This window comes from Sus scrofa, chromosome 13 (genome assembly GCF_054392235.1).
Source record: "Sus scrofa isolate SSC_HxYL_T2T_F1_AM1 chromosome 13, Sscrofa_HxYL_maternal_Yorkshire_Landrace_v2.0, whole genome shotgun sequence".
Classification (NCBI taxonomy): domain Eukaryota; kingdom Metazoa; phylum Chordata; class Mammalia; order Artiodactyla; family Suidae; genus Sus; species Sus scrofa.
The window spans coordinates 40,415,386-40,440,964 of record NC_139395.1 but is presented as its reverse complement, the minus strand read 5'-3'; the positions used below and the strand labels follow the sequence as shown (position 1 = coordinate 40,440,964).

The 25,579-nt window shown below is 39.3% G+C and overlaps 1 protein-coding gene across 30 annotated transcripts in view; it reads left to right on the top strand.

The window, feature by feature from the left end:
* Nucleotides 1-25,579, top strand: part of ULK4 (unc-51 like kinase 4) — a 540,161-nt gene that overhangs the window by 44,962 nt on the left and 469,620 nt on the right. For all 30 annotated transcript variants that reach the window (XR_014822784.1, XR_014822772.1, XR_014822770.1 and 27 more), the window contains 2 exons: nt 663-709; nt 12,421-12,499. Coding sequence is in view for 15 of the 30 variants with exons in the window: in XM_084987830.1 (XP_084843956.1) it covers nt 663-709; nt 12,421-12,499 (126 nt within the window). In the remaining 15 variants the exon portion in view is untranslated. The remainder of the gene's footprint in view (nt 1-662; nt 710-12,420; nt 12,500-25,579) is intronic.

Sequence of the window (25,579 nt, the reverse complement as noted above, 5' to 3'; positions counted from 1 at the left end):
TCAATGCAATTGAGTTAACAGTGATTGTGAACTTCTCCTTCTGTAACACTCATCTTGCATTTTATGTTCACTTGTAATAACTATAAAGATATTTTTCATGTCTGACATTCTAAGACATTTTTTCATCAGCTGCTGGAGTGAGCCGCCCACGTGGAATAGGGGTTCTTCTACTGGGTCTTTCTGTTGGTGAACTCTTAAGGTTTCTGATGTAACACTGAAGGGAGCACTGAGTCTCTAAACCTTTTTTTCCCCCCTTTTCCTCTGGTAATATTATTTCTTGGACTCTCTTGGTTCATTGATGAAAGCATGGGAATTTAACAGCTTTCGAAGTCATCCTTGGAAAGGAGTTAGAGGGATCTGGGGCATTTTCCTTTGTGGGCCTTCATTTGGAAACTGGTTTGAAAAATGTTTTCTTCATTTGCCTTATTTGGTACTTGGTGCATGTGTTTGTGGGGTGAGGGGTGGGGGCATACTTTTGGGAATATAATTGAGTTGGAGAAACAAAGTACTAGTTTTATTTTATATATTCAACACTTCTGCATCTTTGTAAGTAGTTATTTCAGGATTTGCATTTCATTTGTACACAGGTTTGATTTGTTAACTTAGTCATCACTTTCTGTAGTCATTTCAAGAATGAAATACATTTTAATTTTTTATTCTAGTTCCAGTTGCTAATACAGAATTTGCGAACAGCTCCAAACTGGGATATGTAAGTAACATTTATATTAATAAATTATCCTTATTAAGTAGTTAAAACACATATATTTGCTAGAAGCACATAGTCCTAAGTACTTATCACAAAATTTTCTAAAGCAATCATTATTCTGAATCGTAGGCAATTTCTATAGGCATCCAGTGGTAAATTTAAAAAGATTACATAATAGTTCTTATCCTAATATTTTAAATAAAATCTAGGATTGTATAAACTACATCTGAAAACTTTTTTTTTTGGCCACCCTGAGGCACACAAAGTTCCAGGCCAGGGATCAGATCCAGCCACAGTTGTGACCTATGCTGCAACTATGGCAATGCCAGATCCTTTAACCCACTGTGGTGGGACAGGGATAGAACCTGTGTCCCAGTGCTGCGGTGACATTGCTGATCCCATTGTGCCACAGTGGGACCTCTGAAAATTTTATTTCTTAATTTTTATTAAAAATTTTTTTTGGAGTATAGTTGGCATAAACTATATACATATACATGTATACATTCTTTTCCCCCATATTAGTTATTACCGACTATTGAGTAGATTTTCCTGTGCTCTGTAGTAGATCCTTGTTCATTATCTATTTTATATACTGTAGTGTGTATATGTTTTTCCTTTCTTCCTAGTTTATATCTCCCCATCACTATTTCCCCTATGGTAACCCTAAGTTTTATTTTTGAAGTCTGTGAGTTTGTTTTTGTTTTATAAATTAGTTCTTTTGTATCCTTTTATTAGATTCCATATATAAGTGATGTCATATTTGTCTTTCTCTTTCTAACTTACTTCACTTAGTATGAGAGTCTTTAGTTCCATTCATGTGGCTGCAAATGGCATTATTTCATTCTTTTCCATGGCTGAGTGGTATTCCATTGTGTATATGTATGAGGTCTTCTTTATCCATTCCTCTGTTGATGGACATTTAGGTTGCTTCCATGTCTTGGCTCTTGTAAATAGTGCTGCATTGAACATTGAGGTGCGTGTATCTTTCGAATTATGATTTTTTTTTGGATATATGTCCAGGAATGGGATTGATGGATCATATGTATATTGTTTTCAAAGGAACCTCGGTACCGTTCTCCATAGTGGTTGCACCAATTTACATTCTTACATTCCCACCGATAGTGTAGAAGGATTCCCTTGAAAATTTTGTTAATGGTTACTCTTTTTTTTTCTTCTTACAGCCACACTTGTGGTATATGGAAGTTCCCAGGCAAGGGTTAAATTGGAGCTGCAGCTATGCCACAGCCACAGTAACATTGGATCTGAGCTACATCTGTGACCTATGCTGTAGCTTACAGCAACACCACATTCTAAATCCACTGAACCAGGGGTCGAACCTACTTCCTCACAGAGACAATGCTGGGCCCTTAACCTGCTGAACCGTTGTGAGCTCCATAATGGTTATTCTTTTGAATGTTCTTTATCAAATACTTTACACTTATCCCTCCTTCTTAATTTAGTTATGCTTCCTAAGGAGTTTTCCCTTGTCACTTTCTTTCCTTAAGATTATTTAAAAAATCTAATGAGGGAGTTCTGGTCATGGCTCAGTGGTTAGCGAACCCGACTGGCATCTGTGAGGACGTGGGTTCAATCCCTGGCCATGCTCAGTGGGTTAAGGATCCAGTGTTGCGGTGAGCTGTGGTGTAGGTTGCAGACTTGGCTCGAATCTGGTGTTGCTGTGGCTGTGGTGCAGGCTGGCAGCTACAGCTCCACTTGGACCCCTAGCCTGGGAACCTCCATATGCCGCAGGTGCGGCCCTAAAAGACAAAAAAAGCAAAACAAAACAAAACAAAAAACTAACGAGATGACAGTATATAAATTCCTGATGGAAGGATGTGTACTTACTATGGCGGCAACATGCATGCTGAAAAGCATGGCGGATAAAATGTTTGTAGGCTCTGGGCTCTGGTTGCCAATAAATCATGATAAGATGATTGATTGCCTCTTTCTGAGTCTCTGCTTCCTGGGAAATCTTTGTGGGATAATGAAAGTGCTTTGGATTCAGTTATCAATCAACTATACTTTAATAAAACAAAAGACTCCTTTTTTACATCCTTGCATCACATCTTCTGCACATAACTTTTGTATTTCTTTCTTTCTTTTTTTTTTTTTTTTTTTTGTCTTTTTGTCTTTTTAGGGCCACACCTGCATCAGCATATGGAGGTTCCCAGGCAAGTGGATGTGGATCACAGATCTGCCCCCTGGGCAAATTATTATAATTGTGGAGTCAGTTTCCTCATCTTTAAAATGGGGATAGTGTATGTAATTCATAGATTGGTAACAATTTATTTATTTATTCATTAAAGTATGGTTGATTTATAATGTGCCAATTTTTGCTGTACAGCAGAGTGATTCAGTTATGTGTCTGTGTGTGTGTGTGTGTATGAACATTCTTTTTCTCTTACTATCTTCCGTCATGGTCTACCCCAAGAGACTGGATATAGTTCCCTGTGCTGTACAGTAGGATCTCATTGTATCCCTTCTAAATGTAATAGTTTGCATCTGTTAACCCCAAACTCCCAGTCCATCCCACTCCCTCTCCCTCCCCCTTGGCAACTTGGTAGCAACATGGATGCAATTTGAGATTTTCATACTGAGTGAAATAAAGTCAGCAAGAGAAAGACAAATACCGTATGATATCACTTATATATGGAATCTAAGATATGGCACAAATAAACATATCTACAGAACAGAAAGATTGACAGACATAAAATTTTTAAAATTGAAGTATAGTTGATTTACAATGTTGTGTTAGTTTCAGATATAGGGCAAAGTGATTCCATTTTATATAATGTATGTATATATGTATAAAATTTTGAATGAGATAAGTTATATGGAATACTTTGCACAGTGCCTGGTTCTTAGTGGGTACTTAGTATATGGGGTTTAGAAATTGTAGTTGGTGTTATCAAGCCTACTTGATTTTTGAGGAGAACATGAAATCATAAAGGTTAAGTGGTTTGTGAAATGTGCCAGTGGTGGAATAGTAAGCTTCCATGCTGCAAAATATGGTAGAAACAATAGGTGTTCACAAAATGCTTTTTTTGAATAATTATTCTTTAGAAAAAAATTTTTTTTATTACTCAAATGAATTTATCACATCTGTAGTTGTATAATGATCATAACAACCCAATTTCACGGGATTTGGATAATTATTCTTAACACATTTTCTAATGTTACTCTCCCAAGTTAAAATATGGCATTACAAAATAGGGCTTTTTAGGTCATTTATGAGTATTTTTAAGTTTGTGGTATGTTCACAAGAAAGAAAATAAATTCTTAACATGTCAGCTAAAATTTAAACTATATCCTTGAATGGGGTGCCCTCTACTGGTTTTAAAAAAGAGACATTTAAAATCCTTTCCAAAGTACTTTTGTTTTTTTCTTTTTCAGATTGAAGTTTAATTGTAAAACAATTCTAATTTGATGAAAATGATGAATAGATAAGCCCTCTGTTTGGATTTTTTTTTTAACACTCTTCTTTAAATACTGCTTCTAGCAGTGAGGTCTGCTCTGACCTGGGTCATATCACCTTGATAGCTTATGATAAGGGTCTTTAATTTAGCTAAGAGATAATCACTATTGAAGTATGTAAGTTTGTTCCTTGACTTTGTTCAACTTAAAGAGAAGCAGAACAACATGATATATTTTTATAAGTTTCTCTTCCCTTTATAACATTATGTATTTTTTAATGTTATTAGTTATTTGTTTAGGTTTTTTTTTAAGTATACATATTGTGATTTTTTTTTTTTTTCTTTTTAAGGCCCCACCCGCAGCATATGGAGGTTCCTAGGCTAGGGGGGAACTCAGAGCTGTAGCTGCTGGCCTGCATCACAGCCACAGCAACCCCAGATCTGCGACCTACACCTTAGCTCACGGCAACACCTGATCCTTAACCCATTGAGTGAGGCCAGGGATCAAACTGCATCCTCATGAATGCTAGTCAGATTCGTTTCCACTGAGCCAAGACCGGAACTCCGATATATCTCTTTTTATATGCTGTGAATGTTTGATCATTTTATTTACCCTGTCTCTATATTTGGATAGTATTATAATATTTAAACAATATATTGATAAAAATTTTTATGCTTAAATCTTTGTGCCTATCTGTTTTTTTTCCCTCTTTCCCCTTAGGGCAGATTCATAGAATTTGAATGATTGGGTAGAGGGCAATAGATATTTCTTGACTTCTGGAGTTCCCGTCGTGGCGCAGTGGTTAACGAATCCGACTAGGAACCATGAGGTTGCAGGTTCGGTCCCTGCCCTTGCTCAGTGGGTTAACGATCCGGCGTTGCCATGAGCTGTGGTGTGGGTTGCAGACGCGGCTCGGATCCCGCGTTGCTGTGGCTCTGGCGTAGGCCGGTGGCTACAGCTCCGATTGGACCCCTAGCCTGGGAACCACCATATGCCACAGAAGCGGCCCAAGAAATAGCAACAACAACAACAACAAAAGACAAAAGACAAAAAAAAAAAAAGATATTTCTTGACTTCTGATAAATTGCAAAATGCCCTGCAGAAACATTGTATCAACATGCATTCCCAGTCAGTGTGGGTAAAAACGCCCTGTTGTTAGAACTTGAAGCAATAGCTATTTAAGTTTTATAACCTTTGCCAATCAAACTTATTGAGGTATAATCAATATATAATACATATTTCAATTAAAATTTTATTAGTTATAGAATATACATGAAAAACTTACCATTGTAGCCATTTTAAGTGTATAATTCAGTGGTATTAGGTATATTCACCCTGTTGTGCAACCATGATCACTGTCAATTTTCAGTTTTTCTTAATTCCAAACAGAAGCTCTAATTCCAGTAACTCCTCATTTCCCCCTTCTCCCAGCCCCTGGTAATATTTGTTGTACTTTCTTTTTTCCATGAATTTCCTTATTATAGATACCTAATATAAGTGGGGTCATATATTTGTTCTTTTGTGTCTGGCTTATTTTCACAGTTCATCCATGTTTTAGTATGCATCAGAATGTCACTCATTTTTAAGGCTGAGTACTATTCCACATATGTATACACCACAGTTTATCTTTTCATCTGTTGATGGATACTTGGTTGCTTCTACCTTTGTCGATTGCAAATAGTGCTGCTATGAGCATTGGTATATAAAATACCTGTTCCATTGGCTGCTTTCAGTGTTTTTAGTTGGTTTGTTTTTGTTTTGATATGTATCTAGGAGTGGAATTGCTGGATCATTTGATAATGTTATACTTTTGAGAAACCATCACACTGTTTTCCACAGTGGCAGCACCGTTTTACATTCTCACCAACAATGCATGAAGGTTTTAATTTCTCCAGATACTCTTCAACCCTTGTTTGTCTTTTTCTTTTTTTTTTCTTTTCCTTTTTAATGGCAGCTGTCCTAATTGGTATGAAGTTATATGTCATTGTGGTTTTGCTTTGCATTTCACTAATGACTAGTTATGTCTGTCATCTTTTTATGTGCTTATTGGCCATTTGTTTATCTTCTTTGGAAAAATGTCAGTTCAGGTCCTTTGCCCATTTTCTAATTGGGTTGTTTGTTTTATTTTTTAAAATTTATTTTATTTATTTTTATTTATTTTTTTTGCCATTTCTTGGGCTGCTAACGCAGCATATGGAGATTCCCAGGCTAGGGGTCAAATCGGAGCTGTAGCCGCCTGGCCTACGCCAGAGCCACAGCAACGCGGGATCCGAGCCGCGTCTGCAACCTACACCATAGCTGACGGCAATGCCGGATCTTTAACCCACTGAGCAAGGGCAGGGATTGAACCCGCAACCTCATGGTTCCTAGTTAGATTCGTTATCTACAGAGCCATGACAGGAATTCCGGGTTGTTTGTTTTATGTCATTTATTTATGAGAGTTCTCTGTATACTCTGAATATTGTCCTCTTATTCGGTATATGATTTAAATATTTTCTCCCATTCTGTGGGTTGCATTTTCACTCTGTTGATGGTTTCCTTTGATGAATAAAAGTTTAAATTTTAGTGAAACCCAGTTCTTTATTTTTCTTTTGTTGCCCATGCTTTTAGAGTTATATCTAAGAAATCATTGCCAAGTCCAATGTCATAAAGCTTTATTTTGTTTTTTTCTTTATTTTTATTTTTTATTTTATAATTTTATTTATTTATTTATTTATTTATTTTTGCTCTTTCTTTCTTTCTTTCTTTTTGGAACTCCCTGTATTTAGTTTTCTGAGGTACCTCCATACTGTTTTCCACTTTGGTTGTACCAATTTACATTCCCACTAACAGCGTAGGAGAGTTCCCTTTTCCCCACACCCTCTCCAGCATTTGTTATTTGTGGACTTATTAATGATGGCCATTCTGATTAGTGTGAGGTGGTACCTCATAGTAGTTTTGATTTGCATTTATCTAATAATCAGTGATGCTGAGCATTTTTTCATGTGCTTGTTGGCCATCTGTATGTCTTCTTTGGAGAAATGTCTGTTCAGCTCTTCTGCCCATTTTTCAACTGGGTTGTTGGCTTTTTTGCTGTTGAGTTATATAAGTTGTTTGTGTGATTCAGAGCTTAAGCTCTTGTCAGCTGTGTTGTTTGAAAATACTTTCTCCCATTCCATAGGTTGTCTTATTCTTCTTCTTTTTTTTAATGGCTTCCCTTGGCTGTCAAAAGCTTGTCAGTTTGATTAGGTCTCATTTATTTATTTATTTTTAGAGTTTATTATTATTATTTTCGCCTTTTTAGGGCCACACCTGTGGCATATGGAGGTTCCCAGGCTAAGGGTTGAATCAGAGCTGTAGCTGTTGGCCTACACGATAGCTCATGGCAATGCTGGATTCTTAACCCACTGAGTGAGGCCAGGGATTGAACCTGCGTCCTCATGGATCCTAGTCATATTTGTGTCCCATGCACCGTGACGGGAACTCCTTTTTTTTTTTTTTTTCCTATTGATTTATTTTTGCTTTTATTTCTGTTGCCTTGGGAATTTTCCTTTAATTCTTTAAACAACTCAATGAGGTACATACTGTTTTGAGTCCTAGTTATTATATAAAGTAATGAGGCATGTGAAGGATGAGTAACCCAGGATTTCTCCTCAACCCGCCCACTCTGGCCCACTCTGCCGCGGGGCCATGACTGGCCTTTGGACATTTCATTCCACAGTTACAAACACCATCCTATACAGACAGCTTCGTACTGAGTAAGTGTGGTCACTGCTTGTAGGCTGTAGATTGTTTGATATGTATGTCTGTGACTTTGACCTTGTTCGTTTTACTGTGGATGGTTTGTTTTTTTTGTATTCACTGTGACCTTCTTGCTATGCTTGGGAGCAAGGTAGATTGGGGTTTCCCACTACTATTGGGTTTGCTTTTTATTTTTTTATTAGTACAGTGTTTAACGATTCACACTTTGTAACATTTGTTGTTCATACCATTTTCAGTTTTCAAGGAACTGTTTTTCTCACTTAGTGATTTTTATCCTTTCTTTCTTTCTTTCTCTCTTTTTTCTCTCTTTGTTTCTTTTTTTTTTTTTTTTCCACTTTTTATTAGGTCTGTACCTGTGGCATATGGAAGTTCCCAGACTGGGGTCAAATTGCAGCTATAGCTGCCAGCTGATACCATAGCCACAGTGACACAGGATCCAAGTAAGCCATGCCTTGCGACCTACACCACAGCTCACAGCAACGGTGGATCCCTGACCCACTGAGCTAGGCCAGGGATCAAACCCACATCCTCATGGATACTAGCTGCATTTGTTTCTGTTACACCACAACAGGAACTCCTTTATCCTTAATTTCTACTTTGAGTCTTACTTGGGAAATCCTGTTCCACTTTTGTTTTTACTTCGTTGTTTACCTCGTTCCATTTTTACCCACTCCTTTCCTACTAATGTGTTACTTTACTGTTGATATTGATATAATATTCATTTAACAAAAGTCATTGAGGGCCTCCTTTATGCCAGGTACTGTCTTGGTGTCTGCAGTGGTAAGACGAAGCCCTGCCTTGGTGGATTTTGTGTGCTGATGGGGGAGACAGATGATAAACAATCTGTTTTATTAAATGTGAAGAAGTAACTACAACATTTTAGATCTGCTCTAATAGGTTGAACTTAAAGTGAAAGCTAGTTCCATATTTCTCAAAAAAGTGAAAATAGAATTACTATATGACCTAGCAATTCCACTCCTTGGTATATATCTGAAAAACAACAACAACAAAAAAAACCCCCAAAAAACCTAACAGGAAAAGATCCATGGCACCCCAAGGTTCATAGCAGCACTATTTACAATAGTCAAGACATGGAAGCAACCTACATATCCATCAATAGAGGAATGGATTAAGAATATGCGACGCATCTATACAATGGAACCCTACTCAGCAATAAAAAATGAGATTTTTAGAGTTCCCGCTGTGGCACAGTGGGTTAATAATCCCAACTACAGTGGTTTGGGTGTGGTTCACAGCAGCACTATTTACAATAGTCAGCCTAGCACAGTGGGTTAAAGGATCTGGTGTTGCCACTGCTGTGGCATAAGTCACAGCTGTGGCTCAGATGCAGTCCCTGGCCTGGGAACTTCCATATGTTGCAGGTGCAGCCATTAAAAGAGAAAACAAAAATGAGATATTGCCATTTACAGCAACGTGGGTGGCCTTGGAGGTCATTATGCTAAGTGAAGTAAGTCAGACCGAGACAAATACTGTATGGTATCATTATTGTGTGGAATATAAAGAAAACCCCAGCAAACTAGTGGATATAACAAAAAAGAAGCAGACTTCACAGGGAAGAAACTAGTGGTTACCAGTCAGAAGAGGGAGGGGAGGAGGGGCGAGATAGGGGTAAGGGATTAAGAGGTACAAACTATTATGTATAAAATAAGCTGCAAGGATCGATTAGACAACACAGGGAGTATAGACAATATTGTATAGTAACTATAAGTGGAGTATAACCTTTAAAAATTGTGAGTCACTATTGTCTACACCTGTAACTTATACATTAAGCATAGTTCAATAAAAAACTAGGTCCATAAACAAAGGTAAATTTTGTGTGTCTGTGTGTATATACATATATTTATATGTACATGTGCATGCATTTATTTGTGTGTATATATTTAGTTCTTTAATTGTACCAGCCATACTTGAAGTGCTTGATAGTCACATACATGTGGTGGATACTGTATTGAGCAATGTATATATGGAACATCTCTGTCCTTGCACGAAGCTTTATTGGCCAATGCAGCTTTGCATGCTGTCATGGATGTGGGGATGTTCTGAGGTACAGTGGTATGGGCCATTAGGGGCACCTGAAATGGTGACATTTATGAAGAAACCTGAATTCTGAAAAGGAGGCCGTTTTGTGACGGTGTTATATATAGATACAGTTGGTGTAAGTTGATAAATATTATTGCTTTAATAGTTTATAACTTTATAAGAGTTTTAAGGTAGTATGTTTTCTTTCATTAAGATAGGAATGTGAGAATGGGTAAAATATTGAATTACCATATTCTGATAGAGTTTTCTTTTAGTTGAATAGATCTGGTGGCCATTATTTAACTTTGTAGACTGAAAAAATGCTTCAGAGTTTCATAAGTATTTTGGGCCTGTCTTTGAGAAGAATAAGTTTTTGCCTTGCATCCTCTAATTCATCAGTGAGTGGTGTGTTTGTTTGGTCTTTTGTCTTTTGTACCCGGGACATATGGAGGTTCCCAGGCTAGGGGTCCAATCGGAGCTGTAGCTGCAGGCCTTCGCCACAGCCACAGCAGTGCCGGATCCTTAACCCACTGAGCGAGGCCAGGGATCGAACTCGCAACCTTATGTACATTAGTCGGGTTTGTTAACCACTGAGCCACGATGGGAACTCCCATCAGTGAGCTTTTGATGATAAGCATTTGTTTTACCACTGTGAAAAAACTTAGAAGTTAATCCTCTGTCCTTTTAAACTGAACACATTTAATCAATTGGAAAATTAAAAAAAATTTATTTAGCAATTGGAAATTGAAGCATAATTGACTGTAGTCACAGAACTGGTCAGTGGCAGAGCTGTGGTTTGAAGCTTTTTCTCATAAATTTTGGGCCATTGTCCTACAAAATCTTTTTTTTAAAGTATAGTCTTGGAGTTCCCATTGACTCAGCAGTAATAAACCTGATTAGTGTCCATGGAGTTGCAGGTTCAATCTCTGGCCTTGCTCAGTGGGTTGAGGATCTGGCATTGCCGTGAGCAGTGGTGTAGATAGAGGACCTGGCTCGGATCCAGCATGGCTGTGGTGTGGTGTAGATTGGCAGCTGCAGCTGAGATTGGATCCCTAGCCTGGGAATTTACAAATGCTGTGGGTGTGGCTCTAAAAAGCAAAAAGTAAATAAATGAATAAAATCTTTTCATTCAGAGGCCGGATGATGATCATCATGCAAATGTCTAAGACTCCTCTAATCTGAATATGTTAAGAGATTTGAATGACTAATCCAAGAAACATTGAAACCCATAAGAATTATCTGTATGTTAGATTTCTGACAATGTGAGAGCACTTCCTTGTGGTGCTGCTGAGACTGATTTGTCTTGCATGGTTTATTTTAGGAACCTGAAGAGTAGAGACTCTCTGGCTGAGGTTCACACTGATTAGTCTAGAGAATATGCAAGCATTGAAAAATAAGAGTGAGGTTCTCATCAACTCATACATTCAGCCTTTTTTTTTTTTTTTTTAATCATCCCCACAGCATGTGGATGTTCCCAGGCTAGAGATCAAACCCTGGCTACTGCAGCGACCCAAGCCACTGCAGTGACAACACTGGATCCTTAACCTGCTGAGCCCCAAAAGAACTCCTAATCATTTTTTTCTATTAAAAAATCATATCAGAACTAATTTTCTCCATGAAACAGACTTTTCCAAATCACCTGAAGTGCTGTGTAATAATTTATCACCTTCATTTTCTGCTGAGTGATAAAACAGAAACACCTCACTGAAAGTAGTCTTTTTACAATGTCTGTACGACTTCTTGTAAAGATTTCTGTTAAAGTGAGTATATAGGAGTTCCCGTCGTGGCAAAGTGGTTAACGAATCCAACTAGGAACTGTGAGGTTGCGGGTTCGGTCCCCGGCCTCGCTCAGTGGGTTAAGGATCCGGCGTTGCCGTGAGCTGTGGTGTAGGTTGCAGACTCGGCTCGGATCCCGCGTTGCTGTGGCTCTGGCGTAGGCCAGTGGCTACAGCTTCGATTCGACCCCTAGCCTGGGAACCTCCATATGCCGCAGGAGCGGCCCAAAGAAACAGCAAAAAGACAATAAATAAATAAATAAATAAATAAAGTGAATATATACATACATATATGTTTAACTGTTCTGATACTAATTATTTACTACTTATATATAAAATCATTGATTTATTAATAGGTATAACAGGGACTGTTAGCCAGATATTGCTGTGCTCAGACATGAGATAATTACTATTTCCTTGTTCTCTCTAAGACCCTTTTAAAAATTTTATTTTCTATATGACTATTAAAGCATAGCTTGTTCAATTTTTGTCACCCTTATAAATAGTCCTGCAGAGGGGCGTTGTGTTCATGTCTCCCCGTGTGCAGGAGGGGTCGGTTCTCTTGGCCACAAACGTAGGGGGATGTATTCTCACCCCGTCTCGTTGCATTTCCATCTCATTTTTTTTTTCTTTCTTTCTTTTTCCCCATCTCATGTTAATGCTTACCATCATATAACGTGACTGAGGTTGCTTTGCTGTGTTCCTAACTCTCCATTTCAGAGCCCGTTTTCTCTCCTTTTACAGAAGGGCCAAGGTTGCTCGGGTGATTGGCTTACTCGCCTCGCACACAACTGGGCTCCAGGAAAATACACCTGTCATTGAGGTAATTTCTTTTATTACTGAAATCTTATTGATGACAAAGATCGTTCTTGATTTTAAAAGCTGTAGCTTTCATGGGTATTCAACTTAATTTTCCTTTGTGGAACTGCGGCAGTTGTTATAACCCCAATAGACCTTTGGACTTAAACACAGCAGCTCATTTACAACATCATGTGTTATTAAAGGTGGCCTGGTGGGGTTACAAGGCTTGGGGGCTCTACTGATCGTTATTTTAGTAATTTTTTCATAAGGCTTATTTCATGACTAGTTTTCTTATCGGCTGCTCAACATTTTATTATAACTAATGTTATTTTTTAGTTGAAACCCAACTCATAATTCAAATAAAAATATTTTTGGCTTTTCACTTTAATTTAGCTCCACCCCTTGTCAGTTACTTCTGACAGTGATTGCAGTATTTCACTGTGATGCAAGCACTAAAGATACCTTCAAATATAGTTGGCCCTCCGCATATCCACGGGTTTTGCACCTGTGGATTCAACCTACCATGGATTGAAAATATTTAGAAAAAAAAAAAATTCCAAGGAGTTTCGAAAAGCAAAACTTGAATTTGGTACACACTGTCAAGTGTTTACATAACATCTACATTGTATTAAGCATTATAACTAATCTAGAGATGATTTAAAGTATATGGGAGGATGTGCATAGGCTATATGAAAATACTAGGCCATTTTATTTAAGAGCATCTGTGAATTTTGGTATTTGTGCGTGGGATCCTGAAACTGATCCCCCAGCATGCTGAGAAACAACTGTATCAACTTCTTTCAAATACTAATACTAAATCCTTCTTAGTTAACCAGTAATTCCAAGTTCCACGAAGTGAACGTGACCATTGTCCTGCCTTTTTGAATGTTCCCTAACACTGGAAACTACTTTCTTTCCTTCCTGTTAATGTGTTTCAAACTTAATTCGTAGTAGATTTTTCTGCCTTGAAGTAGGAGAGTGTCAAGAGTTAAAATAGGTGAAAAGAACTAAGGCTTTTAGGAGGAAGGGCAGGAACTCCTGGAGGAAGGAGAAAATGGTTAGAAGAGGGGATTTTGTAGAGCCAGACTTGGTAGTGTGCTCTTTGGAGCCTTAAGAGGAATTGGCTAGCCGAGTACTGTTTAATAGAACTGTCTGCAGAGATGAAAACAATTCTGTATCTGTGGTCCAGTACTGTAGCCAGTTGTTGGGTTCATATCCCAGTTAGCCCTCAGATAGTTAGGTGGAAATGATTGGGAGATGAAGTTAAGCTCACTGCATTTCTTCTGCTTAGAATTCCATTGCCATTTCCTGCAATCACTAGACCTCTGATCTGCTAAAGAAAATTGTTACCAAATCTGAATTTTCCCTTTCTTCTTTCTGGGACCAAGAAAAATGAGTTGTGACCTGTACGGTCATTAATGGTACCCAACTTGGCTATCAGAGATTTATAAACTAGATTTTTATCTAAAAGACAAGCAGATAGGCCAGACTCACTTGGGCAGAAGAGAAGGCTTAGGAGCTCAAACGTAATGACTCAGAACAAAGGATCTTCGATGAAATTGAGCAGCTGGAGAAGATAGGAGAGAACCTGATGAAAATTCTAAGGGAAAGTCCTGACATTCTGGACCAGCATAGGTAGTCCTTGCTCAGAAGCAGTGTGCCATGAGGAGAGAGCCTCTGAAGATGGAAAATATGACTGTTGAATTAAAATGTCCGGTAAATGCAGTAACAAGTAGGAGATGGGGTAGCCTAGAGTTAGTGAATTTGAAGATCAGTTGGGTGAATTCTCTAGGATTCAGAAGGAAAAAAGGACAAGTACAAACTAAAAAATCATGGAAAACAGTTGTAGACGGTCTCTTACGCTGTCCAGTATGGTACCCCCCAGCCAGAAGAGGCTACTGGGCCATTGAAAAGCAGCTGGTCTGAATTGAGATGAGCTGCACGGGAGAACACACACTGGAGTTTGACAAGTCAATATATATATATAAAAAAAGTATCTTACCTGTAATTGTCTTTATATTTCCAAACAATACTATTTTGGATTATTTGGGTAAATGTGAAAATTTTATTGGGAGTTCCCTTTGTGACTCAATGGGTTTAGGACCTGATGCAGTGTCCGTGAGAATGTGGGTTCGATACCTGGCCTTGCTCAGGGCGTTAAAGATCTGGCGTTGCTGTGAGCTGCAGTATAGGTTGAAGATGCGGCTCAGGTCCATTGTTGCTGTGGCTGTGGTGTAGCCTGGCAGCTGCAGATCCTATTCGACTTCTGGTCTGGGAACTTCCATAGGCTGTGGGTGCGACCATAAAAAGAAAAAAATACTTACTTTTAATATATATATTTTTAATGTGGATACTAGAAAACTTTATCCATGTGGCTGGAATTCTCTTTCTGTGGGACAGCACTTATCTAAGATAAACACGATGGGATTTTCAGGAAGAGAGATCAGAGCAAACAAAAGTGAAACATTTATGGAAAACAATAGGGAAAATTTTCACCTGGAGCTAAAGAAAGACTCAAATCTATAGATGAAAGGTTTTAGCACGTCAGGCAAAACATTGAAAAAAGATGCACATGTAGACATATCCTGGTGAAATAGGTAATTTCAAAGAGAAAAAGGAAACCAAAATCCAGATTATAAATAAAAGCAAATCAGACTTAGGTTTAATTTATTTGGCAACACTAAAGACTAGGAGATAAAGAAAATGGTGGAAATGAAATGACAAAGCATCATCGGACCTTAACTTTCTCTGTTACAGCCGCCATAAAGCTTACTTGTGGGGACAAAAGACATTTTCAGAAATTCAGAAATTCAATTTGAATTTCACCAACATTTGTAGAAAAGTTCACTTGAGCAAGTTACTTGAGAACCTGCCCCTTTCCCTCCTAAGTTTTAAAGATAGCATAAAGAAGAAACACATATAAATGAAGAATACATTCAAATTTAAGTCTAAGGGTCTTTTTTTTTTTTTTTTTTTGGTCTTTTTGCTATTTCTTGGGCCGCTCCCGCGGCATATGGAGGTTCCCAGACTAGGGGTCTAATCGGAGCTGTAGCTGCTGGCCTATGCCAGAGCCACAGCAACGGGGATCTGAGCCGAGTCTGCAGCCTACACCACAGCTCATGGCAACGCTGGATCCTTTACCCACTGAGCAAGGGCAGGGACCGAACCCACAACCTCATGGTTCCTAGTCGGATTCATTAACCACTGGGCCACGACAGGAACTCCCCAAATTTAAGTCTAAATAATAGCTGCTAATGTTGTTGTCAAGTGTGATGTGGAAAGAATGGATTCTTGAAAAAGAATTATGTATACTTAAAAAAATCAGTAGTAGGAGTTCCCGTCGTGGTGCAGTGGTTAACGAATCCGACTAGGAACCATGAGGTTTCGGGCTCGGTCCCTGCCCTTGCTCAGTGGGTTAAGGATCCAGCGTTGCCGTGAGCTGTGGTGTAAGTTGCAGACGTGGCTCGGATCCAGCGTTGCTGTGGCTCTGGCGTAGGCCAGCGGCTACAGCTCCGATTCAACCCCTAGCCTGGGAACCTCCATATGCCGCGGGAGCGGCCCCAGAAATAGCAAAAAGCCAAAAAAAAAAAAAAAACAATAGTAGCACGGAAATTCGACATTATTTTAGAGGATCTGAAAAGGTAGGGAGAAGGGAATGGGGAAGGAAGAGGCAAATTCTTTTGTTGTTTTATGAAATGAACATTTACAGAGTGCGTGTGGTGGGCAGAGCCTGTGTTACAAGCTGTCAGACCATCATTCCAAGTTCTTGTCCTGGAAGGAATTCGTAGATGCTGTTTTTTTTCTTGGCATTGGTAATCTGTTTTATTCTTGGCGTTGATGCTCATATTCTGAACAAATACTTGTCAGCATTTGCATATGTACTCGGTGCTGTCTGGGTCCCGGGGCTGCAGTGTTGGATAAGAGAGAGAAATATCCCCGTTCTGATGGAGCTTGTGCTCCGGTGTGAGGAGAGAGATAATAAACAAGTGAAAGTATAAGATGCCAAGTGGCGATAAATGCAGTGGAAAAGGCAAAGGTAGGGTAGTGAGGTTTGGGAACGATGAGGCAGTTGCTGCCCTGTTTAGAGAGAAGTGGTCAGGCAAGGCTGAGCAGAGACCAGAAGGAATTGAAGCAATAGGTCCCTCACCTGGGGAAGTGTGTTCCAGGTGGGGTGAACGATGGTTGCAAAGGGCTGGGGAGAGAAAAGCGATTAGCACGTTTCGAGGAGCAATGAGGAGGTGAGTGTAGCTGGAGCTGAGCATGAGAAGGGTGGGAGGTGAGGTTAGCAACTTAGTGGAGGCGGGGGTGGGGGAGGGCGGTGCTGAAGCAGTGGGGCAGGGGGGAGGCCATCTGGAAACTTGTCATAAACCATGGTTGGAACCTGGGATTTTATCCTGAAGGAGAGGATAAATCCGCTGGAGGATTTTGAGCAGAGGAGTGCCTCGGTGTGGCTGATATTTGCAAAGCTTCACTGAGTTACGAGGTCAAGGGTAAGGTGCAATCAGACCAGTTTAGGGGGCTGTGGTACATGAGATGAGGGAGGGTGGCACCTTGAACCAGGTTTGTAGTGGTGGAGAGAGTGAAAGTGTTTTTATTCTGGATACCTTTTTTTTTTCCTGGATAGATTTTTTTTTGTCTTTTTTTTGGGGGGGGGGGTCGCACCTGCGGCATAGGGAGGTTCCCAGGCTAGGGGTCGAATCAGAAGCTACAGCTGCCGGCCTGTACCACAGCCACAGCAACTTGGGATCTGCCTCTGCGACCTGTACCACAGCTCAAGGCAACTCTGGATCCTTAACCCACTGAGCGAGGCCAGGGATTGAACCAGCAACCTCATGGTTCCTAGTCAGATTCGTTTCTGCTGCACCACGATGGGAACTCCTTCCTGGATAGATTTTAATGGGTATTGACAGATTTGCTGATTGTTAGGATATCTGGAGGCAAATTTTAGTAACCAAGTCTGGTCAGTATAAATCCTAATATTCATTATGAAAAGTGCTGAGATAGCAGGGAGATGCAAGTTAAAACCAAAATGAACATATCGAGGTGGTTAGCCATTGGCAGAAATTAAAAAGGCTCCCAAGGCATAGTGTTGGTGGCAGCCCTGAGCAGCAGGAGTGCTCCTGTGCTGCTGCTGGGGATGAAAATGGGGGCACAGCTGCCCTGGAAGATCTCCGAAAGCTGAGCACATCACCCAGTATACCTGATGTCTCACACAGGAATATGTTTTTCCAGCATCATTCCTGATAGCCCTAACTTTGAACAACCCATGTGTCTGTCAATAGCAGAGGGGATAAAATGTGTCACCCTGACACAGTGGAACACGAAACGGTATCACCAATGATGGACCACAACATTGGGCAACAAGCTGGGATGAATCCCCTGGTCAGAGACTGTGGTCCTAGACCTCAGTGAGACATTCCCTGGGGAATAACTGACCTATATATTCAGCAATGTCCTGGGGCTGTGATGGTTCTTGGTGAGGGGGTGGGCTCTTCCTTGGTGCCGTACCTGATGAGGGCAAGGTGTATGCAGGTAGGAGTCATGGAGATGAGGGGTGCCTAGTGGCACAGTCTGGGGAAGACATGTCAGAGGGCAGGACTGGAGCTGAGAGGCTGCCCATACACCTGCCAGGATCCTTGTGCTCAGGACTCCTGCGGTTCTGTTGGGACAGTGTATTCTGGTGCCATAGAAACTGGGCAGGTCTGGGCGGAAGGCTTCAGTCACCTCGGGTGATGTGTCCAGCTTGCCCTGGTTCCATGCCTCTGTCCTGGTCCTTCTGACAATTGCTGCTGCTTGTCCCTGTGCTCACGCACATTCAGTTCTTTGGCTGGTGTGTCCCTCCCTTCAGATATGGAGTACCTTGTCTTCTCAAAGTACTTCTCCAGTTTCTGTTGCTGTCCCTTATTAAATATTTCGTTCCTGATGCTGCCTGCGATGGGAGAAGGGAGTGCGTATTCCTGAGGTTCTTGTACCCTTCATTTCTTCCTTTTACCTTTCTGGGTATTTGCTAATGTTTTATTAATTTTAAATGCAACTTGGGAAAAAAAGTTTATCGTATCAAAAAGTAATATCATACTATTAAGTATGATATTTTTGCATACTTTTTTAATCATATTCATTAAAAATAATAGTGTATATTTAGCTATCTAGGAAAAAATTTTAAGAATTAGCATGTACTGTGAATTCAGTTATGTTGGATAATGAGTCTACAGAATAATTAATATTGTGTCAGGTGCTCCTTTGCGATGCCACCTTTTATCCTGTTATTTCTTAAATCACTTTTTCTTTATCAGGTCTTACTCTGAGCAGTTGGCTGTCATAATTGAAATGGGCACTAGAGGGCACCCAATCACTGGAAAGAAAGTTACACCCGGTTAGGTATTTTTCAACTTCAGAAGGAGTAGGCTAGGTGGGTAGACGGTATTGTGTTCCTCTTTTCCCTTTTTTTGCTGGTTTCTGTTACATGAAGTTTGGTTCTATTCTATTTGCGATTATTGCCATCTGAGATTAACAAAAGCCAGGACAGCCCCTGTAGAACAATGCCATCATTACAGGGGATTTGGGAACCTTTTGAGACCAGTCTGTGAGATTTAGGTTCAGAGCTCTGGAGGCCAGGTTTCTGTAACACTCAGAATTGTGTTTTCACACACAGTTTTTCAGTAAATCATTGATAAATTTTCAAGTGTGAGATGTGTCCTGATTTCTTTAATAGGTTTATTACCAGTGGACAGTAAAACTTGTGGTTGAAGATCCTGTAGCCATTGTATTTTATTTATTTTATTTTTATGTATTTATTTTTAGGGCTGCAACTTCAGCAAATGGAAGTTCCTAGGCTAGGAGTCGAATGAGAGCTGCAGCCTCTGGCCTATGCCATAGCCACAGCAATGCCAGATCCGAGCAGTATTTTCTTTTTTTTTTTTTGTTTTTTGTTTTTTGTTTTTTTGTTTTTTGTCTTTTGTCTTTTTGTTGTTGTTGCTATTTCTTGGGCCGCTCCCGCGGCATATGGAGGTTCCCAGGCTAGGGGTCGAATCGGAGCTGTAGCCACCGGCCTACGCCAGAGCCCCAGCAACGCAGGATCCGAGCCGCGTCTGCAACCTACACCACAGCTCACGGCAACGCCGGATCGTTAACCCACTGAGCAAGGGCAGGGACCGAACCCGCAACCTCATGGTTCCTAGTCGGATTCGTTAACCACTGCGCCACGATGGGAACTCCCCGAGCAGTATTTTCAACCTACACCTCAGCTCACAGCAATGCTGGATCCTTAACCCCATGAGTGGGGCCAGGGATCAAACCCACGTCCTCATGGATACTAGTCAGATTTGTTAACGCAGAGCCTCAAAGGGAATGCCTGAAATGTTATTTGACAGTAACTTCTTTTTTTTCTTTTTTCTTTTTTTCTTATTTAACTTTTTTGGGGGCTGCATTTGTGGCACATGGAAGTTCCCAGGCTAGGGGTTGAAATGGAGCTGCAGCTGCTGGCCTACACCACAGCCACAGCAATGCCAGATCCTTAACCCACTGAGCAAGGCTGGGAATGGAACTCTCATCCTCATGTATAGCAGTCCGATTTGTAACCTGCTGAGCCACAGAGGGAACGCCCCTGTAGGTGTAGAACCTTGTGTTGTTGCTCATCATTGTATCCACAGTGCCTTGCCAGTCAAGTAACATGTATTTCAGGCATTCGGTCAATGCTGAAGGATTTAATGATTAAAAGAATGACAAGCAAATATGGCAGTATACTTTGTTACAGAGATAGAAGAGATGGAGAAAAATCTATTTTGCTATCCTTAAGATACAGTTTGTCTTTTCCATCTATTCAGTCATCAGTGGTTGCAGAAAAGAGCTGGTCATGATCTCTTATATGTGTTTAGAAACATTTATTAAATTCTTATCTTTTATACAGAAAAATATTGCCAGCCTCTTAAACTTTTCCTCCTAGATAACACATTTATCACCCTGTACTTGTGGTTCCCCCCCCCCTTTTTTTTTTCTTTTCTTTTTTTCTTTTTTGGCTGCCCCATGGCATATGGAGTTCCTGGGCCAGGGATTGGATTTGAGCCACGGCTTTGACCTGTGCCACAGCTGCAGCAGTGCTGGATCCTTAACCAGTGCAGAGACACTGGTTGATCCCATTGTGCCACGGTAGGAACTCCTTGTTGTGGTTTTTAGGTATAATAATTTTAAAGAGACATTATGATATTATGTCACATATATTCCGTCTTAAGCATGCAGTCGATATATTTTAGGAAATTGAATATAGAACTGTAAAATTTAGAAGTGGAAGGAATATTAACAGACTCTTTAGTTTGATCTTTTCATTAAACGTTTTTGTTTTGGAAAATCTCAATATACATAAAAGTAGAAGAGACTGAAATAGTGAGATATCACTTACTTCCAACAATTATTTGAACTTTGCCAATAGTGTTTCTTGTCCTATCTCTCTCACTCATCCCCCTCCATTCCATTCCGTCTCTCCTCCCTCTCTCTTCCTCCTCCCTTTTCCCCTTGCTATAGTATCTTAAAAAAATCCCAGACATCGTATTTTACTCATAAATACTTTATGTGTGTATATCTATCTAATAGAAAAGGCTTTAAAAATCTATAACCATGATACTCTTATCATACCCAATAATATCATGGGTGGTTTCTTTTCTTTTCTTTTTTTTTTTTGTCTTTTTGCCATTTTCTGGGTCGCTCCCGCGGCATATGGAGATTCCCAGGCTGGGGGTCTAATCGGAGCTGTAGCTGCTGCCTACCCCACAACCACAGCAACGTGGGATCCGAGCCCCATCTGCAGCCTACACCATAGGTCATGGCAACGCCGGATCCTTAACCCACTGAGCAAGGCCAGGGATTGAACCCACAACCTCGTGGTTCTTAGTTGGATTCGTTAACCACTGAGCTATGACAGGCACTCTCACGTGTGGTTTCTTAATAGCATATAATATCCAGTCAGTGTTCAGATTTTCTTGATGGTATCATATATGTCATTTAGTAATTTTTCATTGAGCTAGGATTCAACCAAGGTCCTTTATTGCATTTTTATAATACTGACTCTTAAGTCCCTTAAATTCGAACATTTCCCTATTATTTTTAGTGCCATTTATTTATCCAAGACAAGTTGACATTCATTTTAGCCAGAGCTGGAATGTTGGATGTTTTATTCATTTTGGTCTCGTGGTCCTTTATCACCTGTATTTCCTGTGAACTGTTGTTAGATGCGGGCCTTGCTTAGATTCAAGTACATCTTCCTAGTTGGTGCTGTGTATTTCCTATTGCCTCATAGAGAGATGCATGTATTATCTGGTTGCCTCACTACTAGTGTTATTACAGTTGCTCATTGACGTCGGGTGTTGTCTGCCCCATCATTATGATCTTTCTTATCACTCATTTACTTGTAGTTTTAGCATCCAATGGTGATCATTGCTTAGATGCATCAGTCCTTTAGGATTGCAAAAATAAATATCATTCTATAGTTCCTTTTTCCTTTATAGCTAGGAGTTTTTCTTACAGAAGAACTTTCCCATATCAGCTATTTGGATATCCTAAAATAGAGTTTGTTCAGCAAAGGCAGGGTAAGTGATTATCTCCCCTTATAGAAGAATATTCAGAATAATAAGCTGGTGCCTTAGTAACCTTAATGTATCCAATGAGTTTTTTTATATTTTCAAGAAATTGTGGATTTACATGTGTGTGTTTGTATATTTCAGTCTTTTGTAGTCAGTAGTCTTTTTGATGCTTAATTCTTCCAACTTAGTCCAATGGGAGCCTGTTCAAGTTTGATTCTCTCTCCTTTCTACATGACCCTACTACTGACTCTGATAACTTACTTGCTGTCTGTCTACGAGATTTCATAGGCTTATCTTGGGACTAGTCAGCTCTAGTCAGAACTCAATTCTTTAAAGAATCTTCCTTAATTTTAGTTGAAAATGGTGCTGTAGTTGAAGAGGATGCTTTCTAGGTAAGGGTGCTCATTGCTACTGGGATTGTTGTTTATTTTAGAACTTTTCACAGATTAGAGCTAGGAAATATTTCTTCAAAAGAAATCATAAGTTGGAGTTCCCGTCGTGGCTCAGTGGAAATGAATCCGACTAGGAGCCATGAGGTTGCAGGTTCAATCCCTGGCCTCACTCAGTGGGTTAAGGATCCGGCATTGCTGTGAGCTGTGGTGTAGGTCGCAGATGCAGCTCGGATCTGGCATTGCTGTGGCTGTGGTGTAGGCTGGTAGCTGTAGCTCCGATTGTATCCCTAGCCTGGGAACTTTGATATGCCATGGGTTCAGACCTAAAAAGCAAAAAAAAAAAAAAAAAAAATCACAAGTTCGTTCGTAGCACTACTTTCTACTCACATTTTAAAATTAGAATTTTTACCTTTTTGATATAAAATTTTAATTTTCTTATAAGTTGAAATTCTTGGCTGCTGATGATATTAGCACAATTATCTTCTTTAACCTGTAGTTTAGAATAGTTTAAATATAATGCCAACATTACTAATGATAAAACTACAAAGTGCTGTTTAAAAAGTTTTTCTGTTTTTTTGGTCCTTGGGATATAATCTACTGGATGATATGTGCAGTCAAAATACTGAGTTTTCTGGGCAATTCAAATAAATCTTGGGAGTTCCCTTGTGGTGAGCTGATTAAGGACCTAGCATTGTCACTGCAACAGCTTGGGTCATTGCTGTCACGTGAGTTCGATCCATTGCCTGGGAACTTACACATGCCACAGGTGAGGCCAAAAAGAAAAACAAGACAAAAAAACCAAATAATTCTTCCCTTTGTACTCCTGTCACCAATATATGTAATTATATATATATTTTAAATTGTGTTACATATTTTGGGATTAGATATTTAGGGATTGCTTTGTGCTTTCTTTTCGAGTTAAAAATGGTAATGCTTTTTTACTTAAGAGTTATACAGAAATATGTACAAAACATAAATTTCATGCTCACTAATTTTCACAGTGAAAACTCAGGAAACTGCTACTGCTTCAAGAAATGGGACATTGCTGGCAGGCCAGGAAACCCCATTTGCCCTTTCTCCATCATTAGTGTCTCCCTTTGCTCTAAAGACTACTACTGTACTTGCTGATACTGTGATCATTTTACTTGTTTTTGAATTTTATTTAAATGAATCACATGACATGTTTTCATTTGGTACCTGGCTTATTTTGTTACATATTGTTTTAGGCATCTGTAGTTTCATTTTCTTTTTTTTTTATGATTTTAGTTTTTTTCCATTATAGTTGATTTACAGTGTTCTGTCAATTTCTGCTGTACAGCAAAGTGACTCAGTCACACATATACACATATGTATCATTTTTCTTACGTTAACTTCCATCATGTTCTGTCACAAATGACTAGATATAGTTCCCTGTGGTATATAGCAGGATCTCATTGCTTATCCACTCCAAATGCAATAGTTTGCATCTACTAACCCCAAACTCCCAGTCCATTCCACTCCCTCCCCCTAGGCAACCACAAGTCTGTTCTCCAAGTCCATGGGTTTCTTTTCTATGGAAAGGTTCATTTGTGTCATATTTTAGATTCCAGACGTAAGTGATATCATATGGTATTGGTCTTTCTCTTTCTGACTTACTTCACTTAGTATGAGAGTCTCTAGTTCCATCTATGTTGCTACACCTGTCATTATTGTTTTTTTTTATGTCTGAGTAGTATTCCATAGTGTATATATACCACATCTTAATCCATTCCTCTGTCGATGGACATTTGGGTTGTTTCCATGTCTTGGCTGTTGTGAATACTGCTGCAGTGTAGTTTCATTTTCATTAAATGACTATGTCACACCACTAGTGATGGACATTTAAGTTGTTTTCCATATTTGGCTATTATAAATCAATCTTATAAAAACATTTTATGCACTTACTGCACTTAGAGGAACTTGCTGTTGGGTAAGCCTAGGAGTAAGACTTGCTAGGTCATAGAGTATGTGTATGTTCACCTTTAGAGGGTAATTTGAACTTTTTTTCAGAACAGTTGTATAAATTTAAAATCCTTTCACCAATGAAAGAGAATTTCCAGTGCTCTGTATTCTCATTAATACTTGGTTTTGGTATAAAACAGTGTTAAATCAGTATCTATCAAGTTCATTTTTAACACTAAAGAACCTTGAATTTGGTTATATGAGATCTATACAGGTTATGTATGGGCTTCCTCCTGTCTCTATTAAGAGGTGGAGTATATCAGTGGCATTCCAAAAATTAAGCCACTTTACTGCTTTGAGCAGTAACTCTACTTGTCTCATGATGATACATCTTTGTAATGCACTGTTGGATTCTTTTCACTAATATTGCTTCTGGATTTGTCTCCCCATTTCTGCCTCCCCCTCACCCCTGCCAAGGACATGAAGAGTCCAAGCCAGTTGTCTTGTGGAATGTTCCACATTCTAGATTTGTCTACTTGCCTTCACTTGGTATCATTAGACTTGATTTTCTAGTCCCTAAATTTCCTCTAAATTGTAAGTTAGGTCTGGAGGCTTGATTAGATTCAGATGAAACTTTTTTGGGGTAAGAGTATATCATAGATGATGTCAGGTGCTTCATATTTTCATCATATTAGGAAGCATATAGTGTTGAATTTCCCCTATTAATTGTACTTATTTGGATCACCTGATTAAACAGCCGATGCCAGCTATCTCCCTTGTAAAGACCCATCTTTTCTCTCTGCAGTGTCGCTTTCACTGCCGTGTTGAGTATCGAATAAGAAAATAATTTTAAAAGTTATATGGATTATAACTCCCTTGTTTTAACCTTTTTCCAAATTGAAGTGAGCAGTTCATTAGTTCCTGACATGTTAATCAACTGTCATTAATTGCCATTGCATTTTTCTCTTTTCATTTTTCAACAGATTAATTCACTAAGTTCATCGTGCTATGCAACATTATTATTGCTATTACAGTTTTGAAATTAATCGAATTTTCAGATTTATTTTGCTTTTTATGTCCTAATTTTTTTTTTTTTTTTGTAGGATAAGCACATTTTGTGATTCAGTTGCTCGAAAGATGAGATCTAGGAATTCTTGGCTTAAGAATATTGGCACTGTTATTGAGCTTTCTACTGAATTGGTTTTAGAATTGATTTTT